General features: G+C 40.9%; 8 protein-coding genes across 13 annotated transcripts; 3 read left to right on the forward strand and 5 right to left on the reverse strand.

The window, feature by feature from the left end:
• Positions 1 to 350: 350 nt before the first annotated feature.
• Positions 351 to 7667, reverse strand: Sur-8. Of its 4 annotated transcripts, none has more exons than NM_169758.4 (3): positions 7296 to 7667; positions 4171 to 4753; positions 351 to 3932 (listed from the first exon to the last, which is right to left on the reverse strand). In NM_169758.4, exons 2-3 carry the CDS (start codon positions 4649 to 4651, stop codon positions 2488 to 2490), a joined length of 1926 nt encoding a protein of 641 aa, NP_732231.2. In that variant the 5' UTR covers positions 4652 to 4753; positions 7296 to 7667; the 3' UTR covers positions 351 to 2487. The 4 variants fall into 3 exon arrangements, with proteins under 4 accessions (NP_732231.2, NP_001262665.1, NP_650620.3 ...); NM_142363.7 differs by lacking the exon at positions 7296 to 7667 and adding an exon at positions 6463 to 6606; NM_001275735.1 differs by lacking the exon at positions 7296 to 7667 and adding an exon at positions 6463 to 6606 and having other exon boundaries at positions 1818 to 3932.
• On the reverse strand, positions 7514 to 8440 carry CG34279 (uncharacterized protein). 2 transcript variants are annotated; one of them, NM_001104349.2, is made up of 3 exons: positions 8261 to 8440; positions 8068 to 8199; positions 7514 to 7889 (listed from the first exon to the last, which is right to left on the reverse strand). In NM_001104349.2, exons 1-3 carry the CDS (start codon positions 8355 to 8357, stop codon positions 7819 to 7821), a joined length of 300 nt encoding a protein of 99 aa, NP_001097819.1. In that variant the 5' UTR covers positions 8358 to 8440; the 3' UTR covers positions 7514 to 7818. The 2 variants fall into 2 exon arrangements, with proteins under 2 accessions (NP_001097819.1, NP_001097820.2); NM_001104350.2 differs by having other exon boundaries at positions 8068 to 8202.
• On the reverse strand, positions 8424 to 8870 carry CG34280 (uncharacterized protein). The gene is made up of 2 exons (NM_001104351.2): positions 8664 to 8870; positions 8424 to 8592 (listed from the first exon to the last, which is right to left on the reverse strand). Exons 1-2 carry the CDS (start codon positions 8851 to 8853, stop codon positions 8534 to 8536), a joined length of 249 nt encoding a protein of 82 aa, NP_001097821.1. The 5' UTR covers positions 8854 to 8870; the 3' UTR covers positions 8424 to 8533.
• Positions 8871 to 9638: 768 nt separating this feature from the next.
• CG42823 (uncharacterized protein) lies at positions 9639 to 10261 on the reverse strand. The gene is made up of 3 exons (NM_001104352.3): positions 10026 to 10261; positions 9782 to 9967; positions 9639 to 9724 (listed from the first exon to the last, which is right to left on the reverse strand). Exons 1-3 carry the CDS (start codon positions 10255 to 10257, stop codon positions 9687 to 9689), a joined length of 456 nt encoding a protein of 151 aa, NP_001097822.2. The 5' UTR covers positions 10258 to 10261; the 3' UTR covers positions 9639 to 9686.
• Positions 10262 to 11199: 938 nt separating this feature from the next.
• On the reverse strand, positions 11200 to 11663 carry CG42824 (uncharacterized protein; the record flags this gene model as incomplete). Its single annotated transcript, NM_001202312.2, has 1 exon — positions 11200 to 11663. One exon carries the CDS (start codon positions 11661 to 11663, stop codon positions 11223 to 11225), a length of 441 nt encoding a protein of 146 aa, NP_001189241.1. The 3' UTR covers positions 11200 to 11222.
• Positions 11664 to 11829: 166 nt separating this feature from the next.
• CG42798 (uncharacterized protein) lies at positions 11830 to 12686 on the forward strand. Of its 2 annotated transcripts, NM_001275737.1 has the most exons (3): positions 11830 to 11921; positions 12201 to 12351; positions 12403 to 12686. In NM_001275737.1, the coding sequence occupies exons 2-3, from the start codon at positions 12273 to 12275 to the stop codon at positions 12495 to 12497; spliced, it is 174 nt and encodes a 57-aa protein (NP_001262666.1). In that variant the 5' UTR covers positions 11830 to 11921; positions 12201 to 12272; the 3' UTR covers positions 12498 to 12686. The 2 variants fall into 2 exon arrangements, with proteins under 2 accessions (NP_001262666.1, NP_001189242.1); NM_001202313.1 differs by lacking the exon at positions 11830 to 11921 and having other exon boundaries at positions 12136 to 12351.
• A 341-nt stretch (positions 12687 to 13027) lies between these two features.
• Positions 13028 to 14612, forward strand: CG17283 (uncharacterized protein). Its single transcript, NM_142364.3, has one exon. The coding sequence runs from the start codon at positions 13034 to 13036 to the stop codon at positions 14429 to 14431; it is 1398 nt and encodes a 465-aa protein (NP_650621.1). The 5' UTR covers positions 13028 to 13033; the 3' UTR covers positions 14432 to 14612.
• Positions 14613 to 14770: 158 nt separating this feature from the next.
• CG5860 (uncharacterized protein) lies at positions 14771 to 15992 on the forward strand (the record flags this gene model as incomplete). The annotated part of the gene is made up of 1 exon (NM_142365.2): positions 14771 to 15992. One exon carries the CDS (start codon positions 14771 to 14773, stop codon positions 15881 to 15883), a length of 1113 nt encoding a protein of 370 aa, NP_650622.1. The 3' UTR covers positions 15884 to 15992.
• Between the last annotated feature and the right edge of the window lie 226 nt (positions 15993 to 16218).

Here is a 16218-nt window from a genome sequence, read left to right on the forward strand (position 1 = left end):
AAATAAAAACGAATATCTAATTAATTAAAGTTTGGACTTTAGGAATAAGAATAATGTGTGTGGTAAATTTTAACTTTCAAAGAAAACAGCTGCCGTAAAATTAAATCACCATTGAGATTAAATAGTTTGATGTAAAGGAAAATAAAATTTAAGAATTATTTTAACAAATTCCTTTTGGGTAAATTGGCAAGCCGAGTAAAAACGTAACACCAAACTAGTTAGCCATTCGTAGTCCGAGGGTACCAACCGAGCGATCATCCAATAACGGTGGCATACAGCATTGCCAGCTTGAATAAAGTAGACTGCTATAAAACTAGGCTCGTATAAGCAGATCTTGAGCAGAGATTGGTGTAGTTTAACATTTTGTTTTCTTTTATTTTGCAAATATGTAGGTATGCTTAAATATGATTTTTGTTTTTAGGAGTATCATTATGCTTGACTTAATCATCTTTACCATATAACTTGTACATTTCACTTTCATTTAACTTGACCTCAATTAACATTTATTGTTTCTATTTGCGATTGGCTCGAAATTTCGCCAAACTCTGGTTCTGAATATCCACCGTGTGTGTTGTGTTTTCATTATTCTAGTGTGCGATTATTAGTTTAACATTTATTTGTATTTCTGTTACATTTACGTTTTTTATTTTTGTATATTTTGTATATACTCATTTTTCTCATATTATTAGACAATTTGTGTTGTAATTTAATTACGTTTGCCAGATTAGTTTACCCTGCCGCATACAGTTTGTTTGAAAAATATATGTACATATCTCATGGAGTCCTGAAATCAATATGTACGCGTAGATCTCGAGTGTTTTCTCAAAAAATAGATGTGTAAAAGTTGATCGTACGTGTATAGTGTAAATATGTTTGTATGGATGTAAAACATTTAAAGTTAGCTTCGTTGATTTATTGATTCTTTAAAGATTTCTTTAAAATGTAAAGCCCATTTGCGTTGCAATGTTGGGGGGAGTTTTTTTAAATGGTATTTTTCTCCCGTTTTATGCTTACGATATAAAAATAAATAAATCGAATTTGTAACTTCTTTTTGAGCTGATTCAATGGAGTAGTACCATAATGGCAGATCGGAGCTAAAAGGTGCCGAATAAAAATGTTTTGACAGCAGAAAACTGTAGTTATTCAATAGAAAGATCACTTAGTAAATAAACCATTAATCTCTGTTAAATATTGAATTGTTTTGTTATCGCGTCAGAACACTTTCTTCATCCTTTTATAAGTAGTGTCTAATCCAAATTCACTAGAAGAACAGCAACTCAGAGTCCATGTTATCTCTAGATATCTTTTGTGCTTATCAGTTAAGTGGCATGATACAATATTCATTTACGTCTAGCTCTTTTTACTTGCCATACAAATATCGTTGATTATGGTTATGATAACTAAATGCATTTAAATCATCTTAATATTCATACAAATCAATTACAGACACACCGACATTAAAATAATAAAGTATACAACGTTAGTTTTCTCTAGTTTAATGCCATTAGCCCAATGTGCAGAAGGCTCTAGTACTTTACGTGGTTATTTTTAGCTTAGACTAACATACAAAATGCTGCACTACCTTACATTTGCGAAAAATGTAAGCTTGCCTGGAGGAGCCACAAAAAAACATTTGCAATCTTCTTATTTAAACAAATTACACGCAGTTTAATACTTGTTGCTTCTTTTATGCGCTTGCTTTTACAAAATACGACTACGATTAATGTGTATACAGATTAATAATTTCTTAACCACTTTTTGTTTTTAGTTTTAAATTTTTTCAAACAATTCCTTGGCGCTTGCGTTTTTTTTTTTTTGTTGAAGTTTTGAACGTTAGGTTTTCTGCATCCTTGACCAAAAATAGAACAGAAGATTTAAAGCTTTCAATTTACTTTCGATTCGTTTCGCGTGTTACATTTTTGACTAGCTTGGAAGCATGAGTTAAATTAAAACCTAAAGTGCGGACTCTGAAGTGTGATTGAACACAGAAAGAATAAAAAGCAAATCGGGGCAGTTTACAATACGCGGGACATTGGTATAACGTTTTAAAGCTATCGTTTGTCAGCCAACGCACTCCAGTCGGTTTAAGGGAGTAAGCCTAAGTAGAAGGTTAAGCAATTAGAATCGCTTTGGGGAAAGTAGCTGATATCAATTAGATATTAATGTGCTTTGTCAAATAATTAAAATAAAAAAAAACTAGAATCTTTATCAAGCTTATACCGCTTTAGAACGATTTCAACTAAAACACCTATCTATCATGGCTTTCTCCCTTAATGAATGGTATAAAGGATGGGGACGGGATCTTGCCCGTTAGCTGAGATCGCACCGTTAGCGACGGTCGCTGCTTCTGGATGCGGATCCTCCTGCTGCCGCTGCTCCTCCACCACCGTTGCCACCAGCACCGGGCGCCTGGTTCACCGTCTGCAGCTCGTACTGATAGTAGCAGTCGCTGCCCACGTAGACGGTGCGCCAAACGCCGTCCACATCTCACATCTGGCGGTATGGTGAGTGCATCTTGAGCCACTGCAGCACCAGCGATGGCCCGCCAGCTTGGATTTCTGGCGGAATAGTGCTCAGCGGGCACTTGTCAATGTTCAGATATTTTAGATTTTGACACAAAGCCAGTTCAAATGGCAGCTTCTCCAAGCCGGGATTCTGGTTGATGTACAGATTCTCAAGGCTCTCTAGCGAACCAATCTCCTCGGGCAGGAACTGCAGGTTATTCTCGCTTACAGACAGGTGAGTCAGGTTGCCCAAGTGGCCGATGCTACGCGGCAGCATGGTGATTTGATTGGTTTGCAGGATCAAACGTTGGAGCTCGTGCAGCAGGCCAATCTCGTGCGGCAGCACCTCAATGCGGTTCTCCTCCAGGTCCAGTATTCTTAGCTTTCGCAAATTTCCAATTGTATTCGGAATCTTCTTGAGCATGTTGTTTGACAGGATGAGTATCTCAAGGTTTTGCAGGTTCATGATATCATCGGGCAGTTTCTGTAGCGCATTTGTGGCCAGATTCAGCTCCACCATGTTCACCCAGGTGCCGATGTCTAATGGTAAAGCCGTCAGCATGTTCTCCTTCATGTTTAACTTGGTGAGACCCTTGGCCCTCGAGAAGATCCCATAGGGAATCTTATCGATCCGGTTGTGCTCCAAGTTAATGCTATAGACATTGGTAAACTGCGCTGGACCGCCAGTGGGATAACTTGCAAACTGATTTCTCGATAGAGTGATGGTGGTTAATCCGCTTAAGCTGGCCAGCATGCCGTCTGGCAGCTGGGTTATGCCATTACCCTCCACGTTGAACTCGTCCATGCTCTTGCAGTTTTTCAAAGTGGCCGGCACGCTACTTAATCGATTGTATCTCATGCCCAGCCGCACCAGGGATTTCAGATTCCCAATACTATCGGGTATGTCCAGCAGTTCGTTGTGCTGCAGGTCCAAAGCGCTGAGGTTTACACAGTTGCCGATGTCTTCGGGCAGGTGTTCCAAATGGTTGTGCGAAACGTCCAGCGTGGTTAGGTTCACCAGCGCGCCGATGGCGCTGCCCAACTCCCGGATCTTGTTCTCTCGCAAACTCAACATGGTCAGGTTGACCAGCTGGCGCAGATCGTCTGCCACGGCGGTGATTCGATTGAAGCGCAGGTAAAGTGTGGTCAAGCTGCGCAGACGGTAAATCACGGGCGGAATCTCCGCCAGCTTGTTATGCCGCAGATCCAGCACCTTCAGTTGACTGCAGTTTTGCAGGGACTCGGGCAGCGAGGTCAGCGAGTTCTCGTTGAGCGCAAGGTTACGTAGGCTCACCAGACAGCCGATTTCCGGCGGAAGTTGACCGATCTTATTGCTGTACAGATAAAGTTCCGTGAGATGGACGCACTCCTTTACCGTGCTGGGGATCACCGTGATCGAAGATTTGCTCAAGTCCAAGCGCTTGATGCCTGTGGGGAGCGTATAAAATCATTATATGGTTGTATGAAGTTATTAACTTAATTCATCTTATTAACAAATTCTAATTAGTAAATGAAATTTCATGTATTGACTAGCTTCTATTTCAATTCTGCTAATTATGGCCTTAATATATATATTTCCAAGTTAATTTTGAACTCGGTGGTAAGGGACAAAGCTTTCTGCGCCATGTTTCTTATTTCATCAAGAAAAATATTAAATTGTACTTGCCTTCATCACGACAGCGCTGCAGCGCCTTGATGACATCCTGGTCGGCCTGGATGGGCTTGCTTTTCTTTGTGGTGGGCTTGGGCTTGTTGGACTCCGGATGCTTGACGGTCACCATTTTGGGACGCGTTTCGGGCGGCATATTTGCGTTGTTTTCGTTGTGAAGGTGGCTGTGTCCGTTGCTGCCAGTCGGCTGTTGTCCACTGCCGGTTGATCCAGTTGCTCCTCCTGCTCCGTTGGCCGGACTGTTGGCGTTGGACAGCTCCTCCGTTCCGGCGATCGCGCCTGCTGTGCCCGATCCTCCCGCAAAGCAGAGTGTTGGGGCCTCGGCGGATCCGTTGCTGGTTTTGCCGCCGCCGCCGCTGTTACCGCTGCCTCCGCCGCCTTCTGCTCCTCCTCCTGGTACTCCGCCGCTCCGCTCCGCCTGGCCCGTGGATGATAACGATGTGGTCGATGCCGTTGCGCCCGAGGAACACAAGTTCATAATTTTGCCCAGCTTTGCGGTCGGCGGCGACAATGCGTTGCCCAGAAGTGTGCCCAAGCAACAGCAGCAGCAGCCGCGGCCGGAGGAACTCGTTGCTCTACCCTGCAATGGGAATATTGTGATTACAATGCCGAAATTATGCCACAAACGTAATCTCTCAACGAGACAGTAACTACAATCTTTGTATTTCATGTTTTCCTGTGTGCAATCGCAGAAAAGGGAAAGTTTGGAAAACAGTACGCGCAGCCGTTTATGGCTGCACTTTATCAATTCTGCGTCAGCCGGGCGGCAATCGCATCGTGCGTCATCGTCATGGTGCTCCCACCCACGCATTCCCAGCTCCACCCTGGCCCATTTCCGCCCCTCCCCCCTCTCAGTCCGGCTTGGTTACTTTTGCTTTTGTTTTTGTCAACCGCCGTCGCTCCTTATTAACCAGTTGACCATAAAGTTTTCAGAAACCCTACACGCAAATCAATAATTAAGCATTCCAACAGTGACGTCAAAATAAGGCAATCAAAAATTGGTCGGTGAGGATTCTGACTACGAAATACCCAGTGTGTGCATGTATGATCTCATAAATACATTTCCTGTATAATTGTAATCATTACATTGATTTTATGTAATTTCGTATAATAGCAAGTTATCTTAAGAGACGTGATCGAAAAAGTTCCATGTGGTAAATTCTAATTTAATTGCTGGAAAAGGTACTTCATGGTTACTCGGCTGACTTGTAAGTTGCGATAAGAAAGTAACTATTCAGGGAAAGGCTGATTTGAATACTAAACAAATATGTACTATAGATAAGATTAGATAAGCATCACTTGCTCCGCGCTCATTAATTAAATTAAATGTCAGTTAATGAGCTTAAGCTGCTGATGTGATACTTTAAGAGCTGTCAATGCCGCGGGCCACGTGCAGGAATCGCATACCCCGTGCCGCGGCCAACCAGCAACCTTGCCACCCACCACCCACCGCCTACTGGCCACCACCCACCACGCCACACACGGAACGTTCCTGCTATTTTAGCGGCAAATGTCAAGGTCAGCGAGAGGGGGCGTCAGGCGATTCCTGGAAAAGCCAGAGCCAATGCCACAGTCAAAGGTTGAAAGTGCACCGCAATCTGGCCATATGAAAACCATATCTTGGGATACCGGACGCAGCGTAACCCGAACTGGATTCTCTTACTGAAAGCAAAAATTTGGAGACACGCTTCTCGGATTTCACAGATTTAGCATATGCGAACAATGCACAATTTTGAGTGGCTGCTCAAGTGGAAGATACACGGGAAGAAAAGTGCAGATAACAAGATCATTACTCATACTTGAAATGAATTTTGTAGATTTTTCTAAAATTCAATCTGGAGGGAAAATTAAATATAAGCTAGCTTTCAGCAAAATAAGTAAATAACAGTGCGCTTTATGCTTAATTGAGCATTTTCGAATAAATTTTAGTTTTTAAGACCTTTGAGTTACAAAAATAATTCTCTTCGATAATTTTTGACGTGCAAATTCTCTAAGTATAGGCGAGTTTATTCGACTGATCCCGGAAATCGTACGCAGCTTATGATAAAGATACATAGATAGATAGAGGCGACTTGGCGAACTGAAAGTCTGATTCATGGTAAATTTCCATTTCTTTGATTGCCATTGCACTGGAACCACATTGTTGTTGTTGTTATTGTTCATTCGCCTTGTTTGTGGGCGGAGAACCAAACACAAATCGGCACAGATACACACTATGGACACACATATCTACAAGGCGCACCAACGTTTGTGGCAGCAACAGCAGATCGCGATGATAGCACAACTTACTGTTTTCACTTAATGTGCCATTAAAACGGTCTCCTAACGTTCTTTGCCTCTTTCCGCCGATCAGAACACTACTGCACGCATTATTATATTGTTATTATTCAATTTGCACACTAGAGCTGGAACACAGTGCGATTGCAACTTGATAACATCGATGCTTCGACTTTCATTCGACTATCGATAGTCAATTCAATATATAGCGTGTTCATACTAGCCTCACAATAATTAAGTGAGATCGTTTTCAAATCCACACGAATCATGAAAGCTGGGATATTTTTTATTTCATTTCAGAAGGAAGTTACAAAGTTATTACATAAATTATTACAGGGAACCTAACAAAATAGTTTCCAGTGCTATTATTATCGATAAAATCACATGTGTTATGAAAAGATTCTAAATTAAAGTTCGATCAGCAAATAAACCATTTTACAGGAAGTTTGCACAATCTTGATTATTTTTAAATAAATTATGGACAATAAATAACTGTAAGCAGACAACTGTAAAGAAAGCTTTGCAAAAAGCTCCTGCCTTGGAGCTTTAAAATGTTTTTGCCTCAATGTATACAATGTTGAGACATTTCACGAAAAGTATGCGAAAACTATGCTTAACTGATTTTTAATTAACAAAAGTAAAACTTTTTTGATTTCATATGTTGTTTCCTGAATAAACAATAGCAAATGCTACATTTCGAGGTCACGTAAGCATATATCAAACGCCAAAATATATGCAACTAAACACACGCATAGATTGTTATACATAATTTACGATACGCAATTTGCTGACATTGCAACGCGGAAAATAATTAGCAACAATTCCACAGATCAATAATAACCAACCTGTTATTGAATAGCGAAGCGAGAAAACTTTTCAGCCTTCAGCGCTCAGGAAAAGCACTCGTGTGTAAGTAGTTTATATCCTTTGTGCTGCTCCTGCCTTCCCAAACAATTTTTGACTTGTGGCTAACAGCTTTGATTTTTCACTTTTCCCAATTCTTTCGGTTGAATATCACTGCCACAAACAAAACACTTTTGGCCTAAGCGTTAACACTTAAACTACAATTTATAATAATTTATTAGTGCGATTTAAAACAGTAACGATGGCGTACAAAAAGGATGGATTTTCCGGGAAAATAACGGAGGAAAACTGGCGATTTTCGTTCGCGGAGGTGACGTGACGCGTGCCTAGAGAGTTCAGAGTTACACATAAATACAACACTGCTGGCTGCTGGTATATATCCTGCCCGTTCGCATCCACGCGCAATTCCCTGCGCCTTGCATCGCGTATACGACGCGTGCGCCGTTGACAGCTGGCGCCCTCTGGCCGCAGACAACAGCACCCAGCAGCTTTCATATTTCGCCACTAGATGTCCATCCCTAGAAGTTCGTCGTTACTGATAAATTCACATGCTCTCTCCGCTATTATGCGATAATCTGCCACAGGGATAAAGAAAATTAAATTGATTTAAATTAAATTGATTAAAATAAATAAAATGTGCTTAAATGCTTTGCGTCATTAATCATAAAATAGTTTAAAATAGTAGCTTTAGAGGTGTGATAATAAATGGTAGATCGAGAAGTATTGTCTATGGCTGCAGTTTTTCGGACTTACCCTTCTGGTACTTGCAGTTGTACATTCGCATCACACAACTGCTGGCAAAGGATCTTAGGCACCCATCTAGGACGTCCAGGGCACACACAACCCGATATCCCATGGGACACACATCATGGCACTTTTTGGGAACTACTTGGACAAAAATGGTCTACAAAAATACCTGGGCAGATAAGGGATTTATCGGACTTACTACTCAGGGTAAAAAGCTGGCCGCCAACTATTGTAAAGATCCCTAGAAGCACACAAATGAGAAGTATTTTGTTGCCCAACGTGCAGACAATTTGCATTTTTACTATCCAACCGTTCGCGCTTTTTGCCAGTCTCGCATTAAAATTTAATTCCACAAAAGTTTTCAGAGACTGTAATAAATTTTACTTTTTATTTTTCGCCCTGTCAATTGTGTCAATATTTATACATTCTTAAAAATATTCAGCTGCTTCTTCTGCGCCTGGTAATTTTCCCCCTACCGTCTGCATTCCTCCGAGTCGCGTGTGCATCGACCTGTTGTATCTTTTCTCCACTCTGGTGAAATAATTTTTATATTATGTACATAAGTATGTAAATTCATGTCAGTTTTCCATTTTTTCTCTTACCCTCCCGTTTCTGGCAGGCATGCAAATGCATTTCGCAAGGATTCCTATAGGTACAGCGTATTTCCCTGCCATTCCTCACAGTTTTCCCGCAAAGGAAATTAATTCCGATTCTCGAGCAATCATTGTTACAGTTCTGTGATTTCGCTAGATTAAGAAGAGCCAAAAAAGCGATCAGGATGATCAACTTCATGTTGGGGCGAGGGCTGGTAAAGTGTTTCCAGCTGCTGTTTGAAATTAGTTTTATATCTGACCAGAAGTAGGCCAGCCAATGAACTCGATTCGAAATCCATATGTCGCTTGAACAAAGGTTTCGATCCCACACGCAGGTGTATACTTTTTGCACGAGTTTCCGATAATAATGCTAAGAAACATTGCAATTCTTTAAAAATATAATTACAATAAAATTAATTACGGTGCACTTTTAGGCTTTTTTAAAAAATAGTAGCAACTGAGTAAATGTTAATATTAAATTTAAGCCGATGTCTATTTTTCGGGCAAGCTCAATTTAAAGTAAGCATTTTTGAATGCATTTTAGATTAGGTGACAACGGTAAAGTACGTCATATTGCCATATCTTAATCCTGTTAGGAAAATGAGCAACCAACTTATTATCCTCTTAAAAGACAACGGCATTCAGTCATTAGAATTTCATTCGAAGTTATAAAAATCTCCGATTCAAGCAAATCTCAGATCTGGAACTCCATAAAAACAAGCGAATGGGAGAAAAAGGTTTTTAAGCTCATGATTATAATGAGTAATTATCATCACGTGCCAGATTTTTTAGGCATATAACTACAGATAATAAATATCCAGCTGGGCAATCAACCTTTTGTTCTCTCAGCTGTTCAAAGACGTTCTTATTTTTTTATTTAAAATTTTTGCATGGATTTTAATCGACTTGTTTACTAGACCAATAAGTTATTGTGAGTTCAAGGTTTAAGATAAAAGACCACTTGTACAAATACAAAATCATATTATTTAGCTTGAATTTATTGGAAAATGTTTTATTATTTATTTTAACATTTTATGTGCACGATCCTATACGTGGTTCGTTGACATAGGCTGCAAGTATCAAAAATGGCATAATAATGGTCTAGAATGCTATACAAATGAACTCACCCTGTTCATTACGGCAGGCATACATGTCTAGTAGACAGCGACTTCCGAATGACATGTCTCGACCTCCGGTATTCCCATTACTGTCTGTATAGGGAAACCATGCGCAGACCGGCGGAGCTCCTCGGGAACACCACCTTGGACAGTAGATCTCCTTCGTACACTCTTCCTTTGTGGTGGCTACCATGGCTAGAGGCATAATAAATGTAGAACCACTTAATTTAGAATTAAATTCAGACCAACTTACGTGGCAAGCAGCGATTGGCTCTCATGCAATTTTCATTGGCAAAGATGCAACCGTTTTGAAAGACCCGACAAACGCGGTCCACCACTGACCAGACCAAATCCTTGTAGTAGGGAGTGCATCTTGCTCGAAAAATACACGAATTCGAACAATCCGTTGTCTGGGCTTCATTGAGATGGAAAATACCACCCAAGAATAAGAAAATTAATGACAGGTTGACGATCACGTTGGGCATGATGAGCACAGGCGACTGAAACGGTTTTCGTGCGGCTTTTATGTATAAATATTTGTGAACAATAACTTTAGTGCTTTGCTTTCAACCGCTCTCAACCGTTAAATCAATGTATAATCAGGTGCGAAGATTATATATCTCCTGTCAGGAAAAAAATTTTCGATATCGGTGCAGATAAACTATAAGCATTACTTACTTGGGGACACTGGTAGTCAGCTGAAAAAATTATTGATTTTTCGCACTTAGGACGATCGAAAGTAGGGCGTCCCATAGTGAATAGTGGGCACAAAAGGCCAAAGAGCGCAAAAATCCAAAGGTGCGTTTGGGTTTCCAGATAATAATAAATACTACGGGTGGTATCGAGCTATTTGTAATATGTTGTGAATATGTAAAAGTCATGTGGGAAAGATATCTTCATCAGCATTTTAAGAATCGTCTTTTCAAAAGTCATTCCTGCTTCTCGCTTATTACTTTTAACGGGAAAGTGAAATGTAAGCGCAATTCTACGCTTTTTGATTGACTCGGTCTCGCGAAGGTGTATTAATTCGGCTAAAAAAAAGGCAGCAAGCAAATCTCTGAACCCCACATGTAATAAATCTTTGGCTCTGTCAGCTTGGCGACACCGCGTGCGTATCTCGTTGGCCAACTTTGCCGCCCACCCGTCGGCCAACTTCGATTTGGCCCGGTCCGGTCGAAAAGACATGACAGTCGACAGGTCGCAGCCAAGTGAATGGGAGCTCTGAGTGTTGGGAGCACGGAGAGCTGCCACTATTTAAGCTTTATTGTGGCACCGAGAAAGTCTGTTTGAAAATCGCTCAGAAAAGTACTCAAGATCTTGCATCTTTTTACGTTCAAAAATGTGACACGAAGTGTTTGTAGCTTATTTTTATCAACAAGGCCTTCGAAAAAATTAATTGCTAATAAACTTTCTAACATATCTTTGTTGAAATTATATACATATATTTTATTTAGGGGATAAGCTTCAAAACCGTAGCTTTTTTACCATTCTTCCTTCCCGTCCTGAAGTCCGCCTTGTAGGTGCGAAATGTTTTCCGATTGAAAAGGCGATACACACATCTACCTGTTTTTGCACGGCATGGGTCATTGTTATTATTAAAAGCCTTTAAAACACGAACATTTCTACTATTTTTAAGACCGTTTCTAAAGGCCACTTTGACAGGTCGTCCCGTTCGGCGGTCCTTAACAAGGAATACAACATTATGTCGTTTTCTCTCTCCAGTTCTCTTGGGCAGCACATAGTATTTGTCTTTTGGGTACAAATATGGATAGCACTTTTTACATGAAGATCTGCGGGGCTCTTGCTGGGCCCTACCGTAGTATTCTGGAATTGGTTTCGACACCTCATTATCTGCATGGTCACTAATGGACTGACCGAGTGTCAGATTCATGACCGCCAAGAGCATCCACACCCACACAGCGGGCATGACCGACTTTCGATTGGAGCTGCAACGATCTCTTTGGGGAGTTCAAGTGGTGGCCAAACCGAATCGATTTGTGCTGGAAACGGATCGCTGTAAATTGAAATTCAAACATATAATTGTTAGACCGGGCGGCACGTTTTCCATTCAGACATAACTGCCATTTAAAGTGATCCCAGCAGAGTGAGTGAAGGTTAAGGCGGTTCAACCAGTTCGGCCATATGATCGGTGGGTGTAAAATATTTTTCGGATTGCATAGGTAATGGATGCTGAACTCCATCACATTCAAAAAAGAGTTGAACTGTATTCATATTTATCTGAACACTATTAAACGTTAATGAATTTTAACAGCTGTATTCAGAACCAGTTCAATATACCTAATATATATGTATTTATATGCCTATATAAGCTCATCAGGTTGTCACGATCGTTCAGAATGTATCTCACATTTCTCCAAAAATGAACTCGCTCATTGTAATTTTTGGATTTCTTTTTATCTCAACTCAGATAGTCGCAACAACCGAGTCGGAATGTCCTGAAATCTGTCTTGCAATTTACAGTCCGGTCTGTGAAGAAGCTATGATAAATGGAAAATTGGTTAGATGCTTATTCAGTAATAGCTGCGAAGCAGGTCGTAGCGCATGTCTTCATGAAATAAGTGAGTATTTTCATACACCGAACACATTTATTTGAATGGTTTTTCTTGCAGATTGGCGCCAAAAAGAAGGAAAATGTGAAACTTCACCCGACCACTTATGCCGTCAATACCTTTCATCTAAAAATATTACTTCAAAAGTAAGCTAATTCTTTTTATAGACTAGACTTATGACGTTAGTTTACTTACCGAATTGACGTAGGTCGCAGAATAAAATATGGTTTGGCATATGTGTGTTTCTACTATGAAATTATTGTCTTAATATTGTCTTATTTTTTTGCAAATGATATTGACCTGTATTTACGAAATCATTTATTAAAATTTAATATATTTTACAAGTTTCATTTATTTATTTTTTTTGTTATGGAAAGCTGGTTTTTTGATTAATATACTGATACTGCGGAACTTATGCTTTTTTGTTGAGTAAGGTCTTTTATTATTTATGAACGGAGACAATGATATTTTGTGTTCTAATTTTAGGCTTAACTACCATGTGAACCGTTTTGCATATGTTGTTATTTGCTTTTATTCCTTCGCTTTCTGGGGAAATGCAAACATTCTAACAGCTGGTTTCCCCAGTGACCTTGACTAGCAAATTTTCACAGAATACGGGGCTCTATAAAACCCATAACACCCAAATTATTAGGGTTAGTAGCAACTAAACTTTCTCGAACAAACGCGAAGCATGCGGTGCAGGATCTTGGTGCTGTGTGCATTCATATGCCTCCTTGTAATTTTGACCGAGGCCAGGCAGAGGAAAGTTAACCATTCCGCTGATAGAAGATCATTGGCAGTCAGAAGTGGACACAGGAATGAGCGGAGTAGTGCTCTTCATGGAAGAGGATTGGCTGCACGATCAAGGAATCAAAGGAAACGCAGATTAAATGCTGCCAAGAGAAGCAGGAGGAAGCGTAACTTGGCTAGAAAGTCAAATCGGAAAATTAGGGCCAAGACCGAGTCAATCGTTAGAAGTGATTCTAGTTACGCTACTTTACCATTGGACTTCCAACAGAACTTCGTGCGAACCACCGACAACCTGCGATCGGAGAAGGCCTTTTTGGCCAATCGATATGGCTTTAGTTTTGCCAAAAGTTCTGGAACGGCTACTTTGAAAAACACGGCGAACATGGAGTATACCTGCAAAATGAACATTGGTACACCCAAGCAGAAGTTCACAGTTCTTCCGGACACCGGAAGTTCGAATATTTGGGTGCCAGGACCGCATTGCAAGAGTAAGGCCTGCAAGAAACACAAACAATATCATCCGGCCAAGTCAAGTACCTATGTTAAGAATGGGAAATCCTTTGCCATCACCTACGGTTCGGGTAGTGTGGCAGGAGTTCTGGCCAAGGATACGGTGAGAATAGCTGGGCTGGTTGTGACCAATCAAACTTTCGCCATGACCACCAAGGAACCGGGAACCACTTTCGTGACCTCAAATTTCGATGGTATACTAGGGCTGGGATATCGATCCATAGCGGTGGACAATGTGAAGACCCTGGTGCAGAATATGTGCTCGGAGGATGTGATCACCAGTTGCAAGTTTGCCATTTGCATGAAGGGCGGCGGCAGTTCCTCTCGAGGTGGTGCAATAATCTTCGGCAGCTCCAATACAAGTGCTTATAGCGGATCCAATAGCTACACATACACTCCGGTGACCAAAAAGGGTTACTGGCAGTTCACTCTGCAGGACATTTACGTGGGCGGCACCAAAGTGAGCGGCTCGGTGCAGGCCATTGTGGATTCCGGAACTTCATTGATCACAGCTCCGACGGCCATCTACAACAAGATCAACAAGGTCATCGGATGCAGGGCTACCTCCAGCGGAGAGTGTTGGATGAAGTGCGCCAAGAAAATACCCGACTTCACCTTTGTCATCGCGGGCAAGAAGTTCGTCGTCAAGGGTAACAAAATGAAATTAAAGGTGAGGACCAACAGAGGCAGGACAGTCTGCATATCGGCGGTAACTGAAGTTCCCGACGAGCCAGTGATCCTGGGCGATGCCTTCATCCGGCATTTCTGCACGGAATTCGACTTGGCCAACAATCGCATTGGATTCGCTGCCACTACGTATTCCACTTAGACTTATCTGTATTAACTTATAATGCAGCTGATCTCGCATAGACGATCATTTTAAATTGTAGTACACTTGTAACTTGAAGCTTCCTGTTCCTATGTAACTTCTAAAATTGTTGTCAAGTTAAATCATTTTGCTAAGTATGTATATATAACTTTTTCATATATTAAAAGTATTCGTTTTAAATAAAAATAGCTAAGATGCAGAACCATTTGAAAGCTTTCGGTCTATCCATTTACCTAGTTAATTACCTCGCCCAGCTGCAAAGTTACGTGTGCGCAATTCCAATTGTAAAGCTTAAAATTAAGAGTAATATTTTCAGTTCTGCAAGTAAATTCATAGAAGATGCTTCGAGTTTTGTGTTTCTTGCTCGCGTTTCTGAGTTTAGTCTTTGCTACTCAGAAAATTCTGAAGGTACCGCTTTACGTTAGGAGAAGTTTCAATGAAAGTGAAGTCTTCCTGGCCAGAAGTGCAACCGAAGGAGGTGAAACACTTCAGCTTCAGCTGCTGCTACAGACGCACAACAATATGGAATATTATGGGACAATAGCCATGGGAAATCCTAGGCAAAACTTTACTGTGATCTTTGACACGGGATCTTCGAATACGTGGCTACCCTCTGTGAACTGTCCGATGAGTAATTCGGCTTGTCAAAATCACCGCAAGTACAACTCTTCTCGATCAAGTAGTTATATTCCTGATGGAAGAAACTTCACACTGCGATATGGGTCGGGAATGGTGGTTGGCTATCTATCGAAGGACACCATGCACATTGCTGGAGCTGAGTTACCCCATTTCACATTCGGCGAAAGTCTGTTCCTTCAACACTTTGCCTTTAGTTCCGTAAAATTCGATGGACTAGTGGGCTTGGGCCTGGGAGTCTTGTCCTGGTCCAATACGACACCATTTCTGGAACTTCTGTGCGCACAACGATTGCTTGAGAAATGTGTATTTTCGGTTTACCTCCGTCGAGATCCGCGGGAGATAGTCTTTGGAGGATTTGATGAATCTAAATTTGAGGGAAAACTGCACTATGTGCCAGTAAGCCAATGGCATACGTGGAGTCTTCAGATATCCAAATCTTCAGTGGGAACTAAACAAATTGGTGGGAAAAGTAATGCCATTTTGGACACGGGAACATCACTGGTTCTGGTGCCGCAACAAACATATCATAACCTGCTGAATACCCTATCAGCTAAGCTACAAAATGGTTATTTTGTGGTGGCATGCAAAAGTGGATCTCTGCCAAATATCAATATTCTCATCGGAGACAAGGTATTTCCCCTAACATCCAGCGATTATATAATGGAAGTGCTTTTGGATCGTAAACCAGCGTGTGTTTTGGCCATTGCTCCCATTAACAGGGGATTTTGGGTACTCGGCGATATCTTTCTGCGCCGATACTATACGGTTTTCGATGCTACAGAAAAGAGGATTGGATTGGCTAAGGCCAAGTAATTGATAAGTACATAAAGTGTATATATTACCTATAGATGTTATATTTATTATTAGACTGTGTGACAAAAAAGCCATTCCAGTTACATTAAAAGTATAAGTCTATGATATTATTTCAAACATTTTTAAATTCCGAATTGTTTTTTATTAACACGAAATCATTTGCCAATGTACCACTGTTCGCACAATTTAATTGTGTAATTGCCAATTGCTTTGTTTATTCAATTAAATGTACTCGCACTATTTATCTCTACTTTACGCAAACATTGAAGTGCGTTCAACCACCACATTAACCAATTCAATTTGGAATGCCAGACGAATTGGGCCATTAAAGTGCT

Source organism: Drosophila melanogaster, chromosome 3R (genome assembly GCF_000001215.4).
Source record: "Drosophila melanogaster chromosome 3R".
Taxonomy (NCBI): domain Eukaryota; kingdom Metazoa; phylum Arthropoda; class Insecta; order Diptera; family Drosophilidae; genus Drosophila; species Drosophila melanogaster.

Coding starts and splice junctions, on each gene's coding strand:
- Sur-8 (NM_169758.4), bottom strand. CDS start 4,651: ATGAACTTGTGTTCCTCGGGCGCAACGGCATCGACCACATCGTTATCA. Junction 3,933..4,170: donor GCAGCGCTGTCGTGATGAAG/GCAAGTACAATT, acceptor CGCTCCCCACAG/GCATCAAGCGCTTGGACTTG.
- CG34279 (NM_001104350.2), bottom strand. CDS start 8,357: ATGCAAATTGTCTGCACGTTGGGCAACAAAATACTTCTCATTTGTGTG. Junction 8,203..8,260: donor CCAGCTTTTTACCCTGAGTA/GTAAGTCCGATA, acceptor TTTTTGTCCAAG/TAGTTCCCAAAAAGTGCCAT. Junction 7,890..8,067: donor CAACTGCAAGTACCAGAAGG/GTAAGTCCGAAA, acceptor TCCCTGTGGCAG/ATTATCGCATAATAGCGGAG.
- CG34280 (NM_001104351.2), bottom strand. CDS start 8,853: ATGAAGTTGATCATCCTGATCGCTTTTTTGGCTCTTCTTAATCTAGCG. Junction 8,593..8,663: donor TGCCTGCCAGAAACGGGAGG/GTAAGAGAAAAA, acceptor TTATTTCACCAG/AGTGGAGAAAAGATACAACA.
- CG42823 (NM_001104352.3), bottom strand. CDS start 10,257: ATGCCCAACGTGATCGTCAACCTGTCATTAATTTTCTTATTCTTGGGT. Junction 9,968..10,025: donor AGCCAATCGCTGCTTGCCAC/GTAAGTTGGTCT, acceptor TTATGCCTCTAG/CCATGGTAGCCACCACAAAG. Junction 9,725..9,781: donor TGCCTGCCGTAATGAACAGG/GTGAGTTCATTT, acceptor TGATACTTGCAG/CCTATGTCAACGAACCACGT.
- CG42798 (NM_001202313.1), top strand. CDS start 12,153: ATGAACTCGCTCATTGTAATTTTTGGATTTCTTTTTATCTCAACTCAG. Junction 12,352..12,402: donor CGCATGTCTTCATGAAATAA/GTGAGTATTTTC, acceptor TTTTTCTTGCAG/ATTGGCGCCAAAAAGAAGGA.
- CG17283 (NM_142364.3), top strand. CDS start 13,034: ATGCGGTGCAGGATCTTGGTGCTGTGTGCATTCATATGCCTCCTTGTA.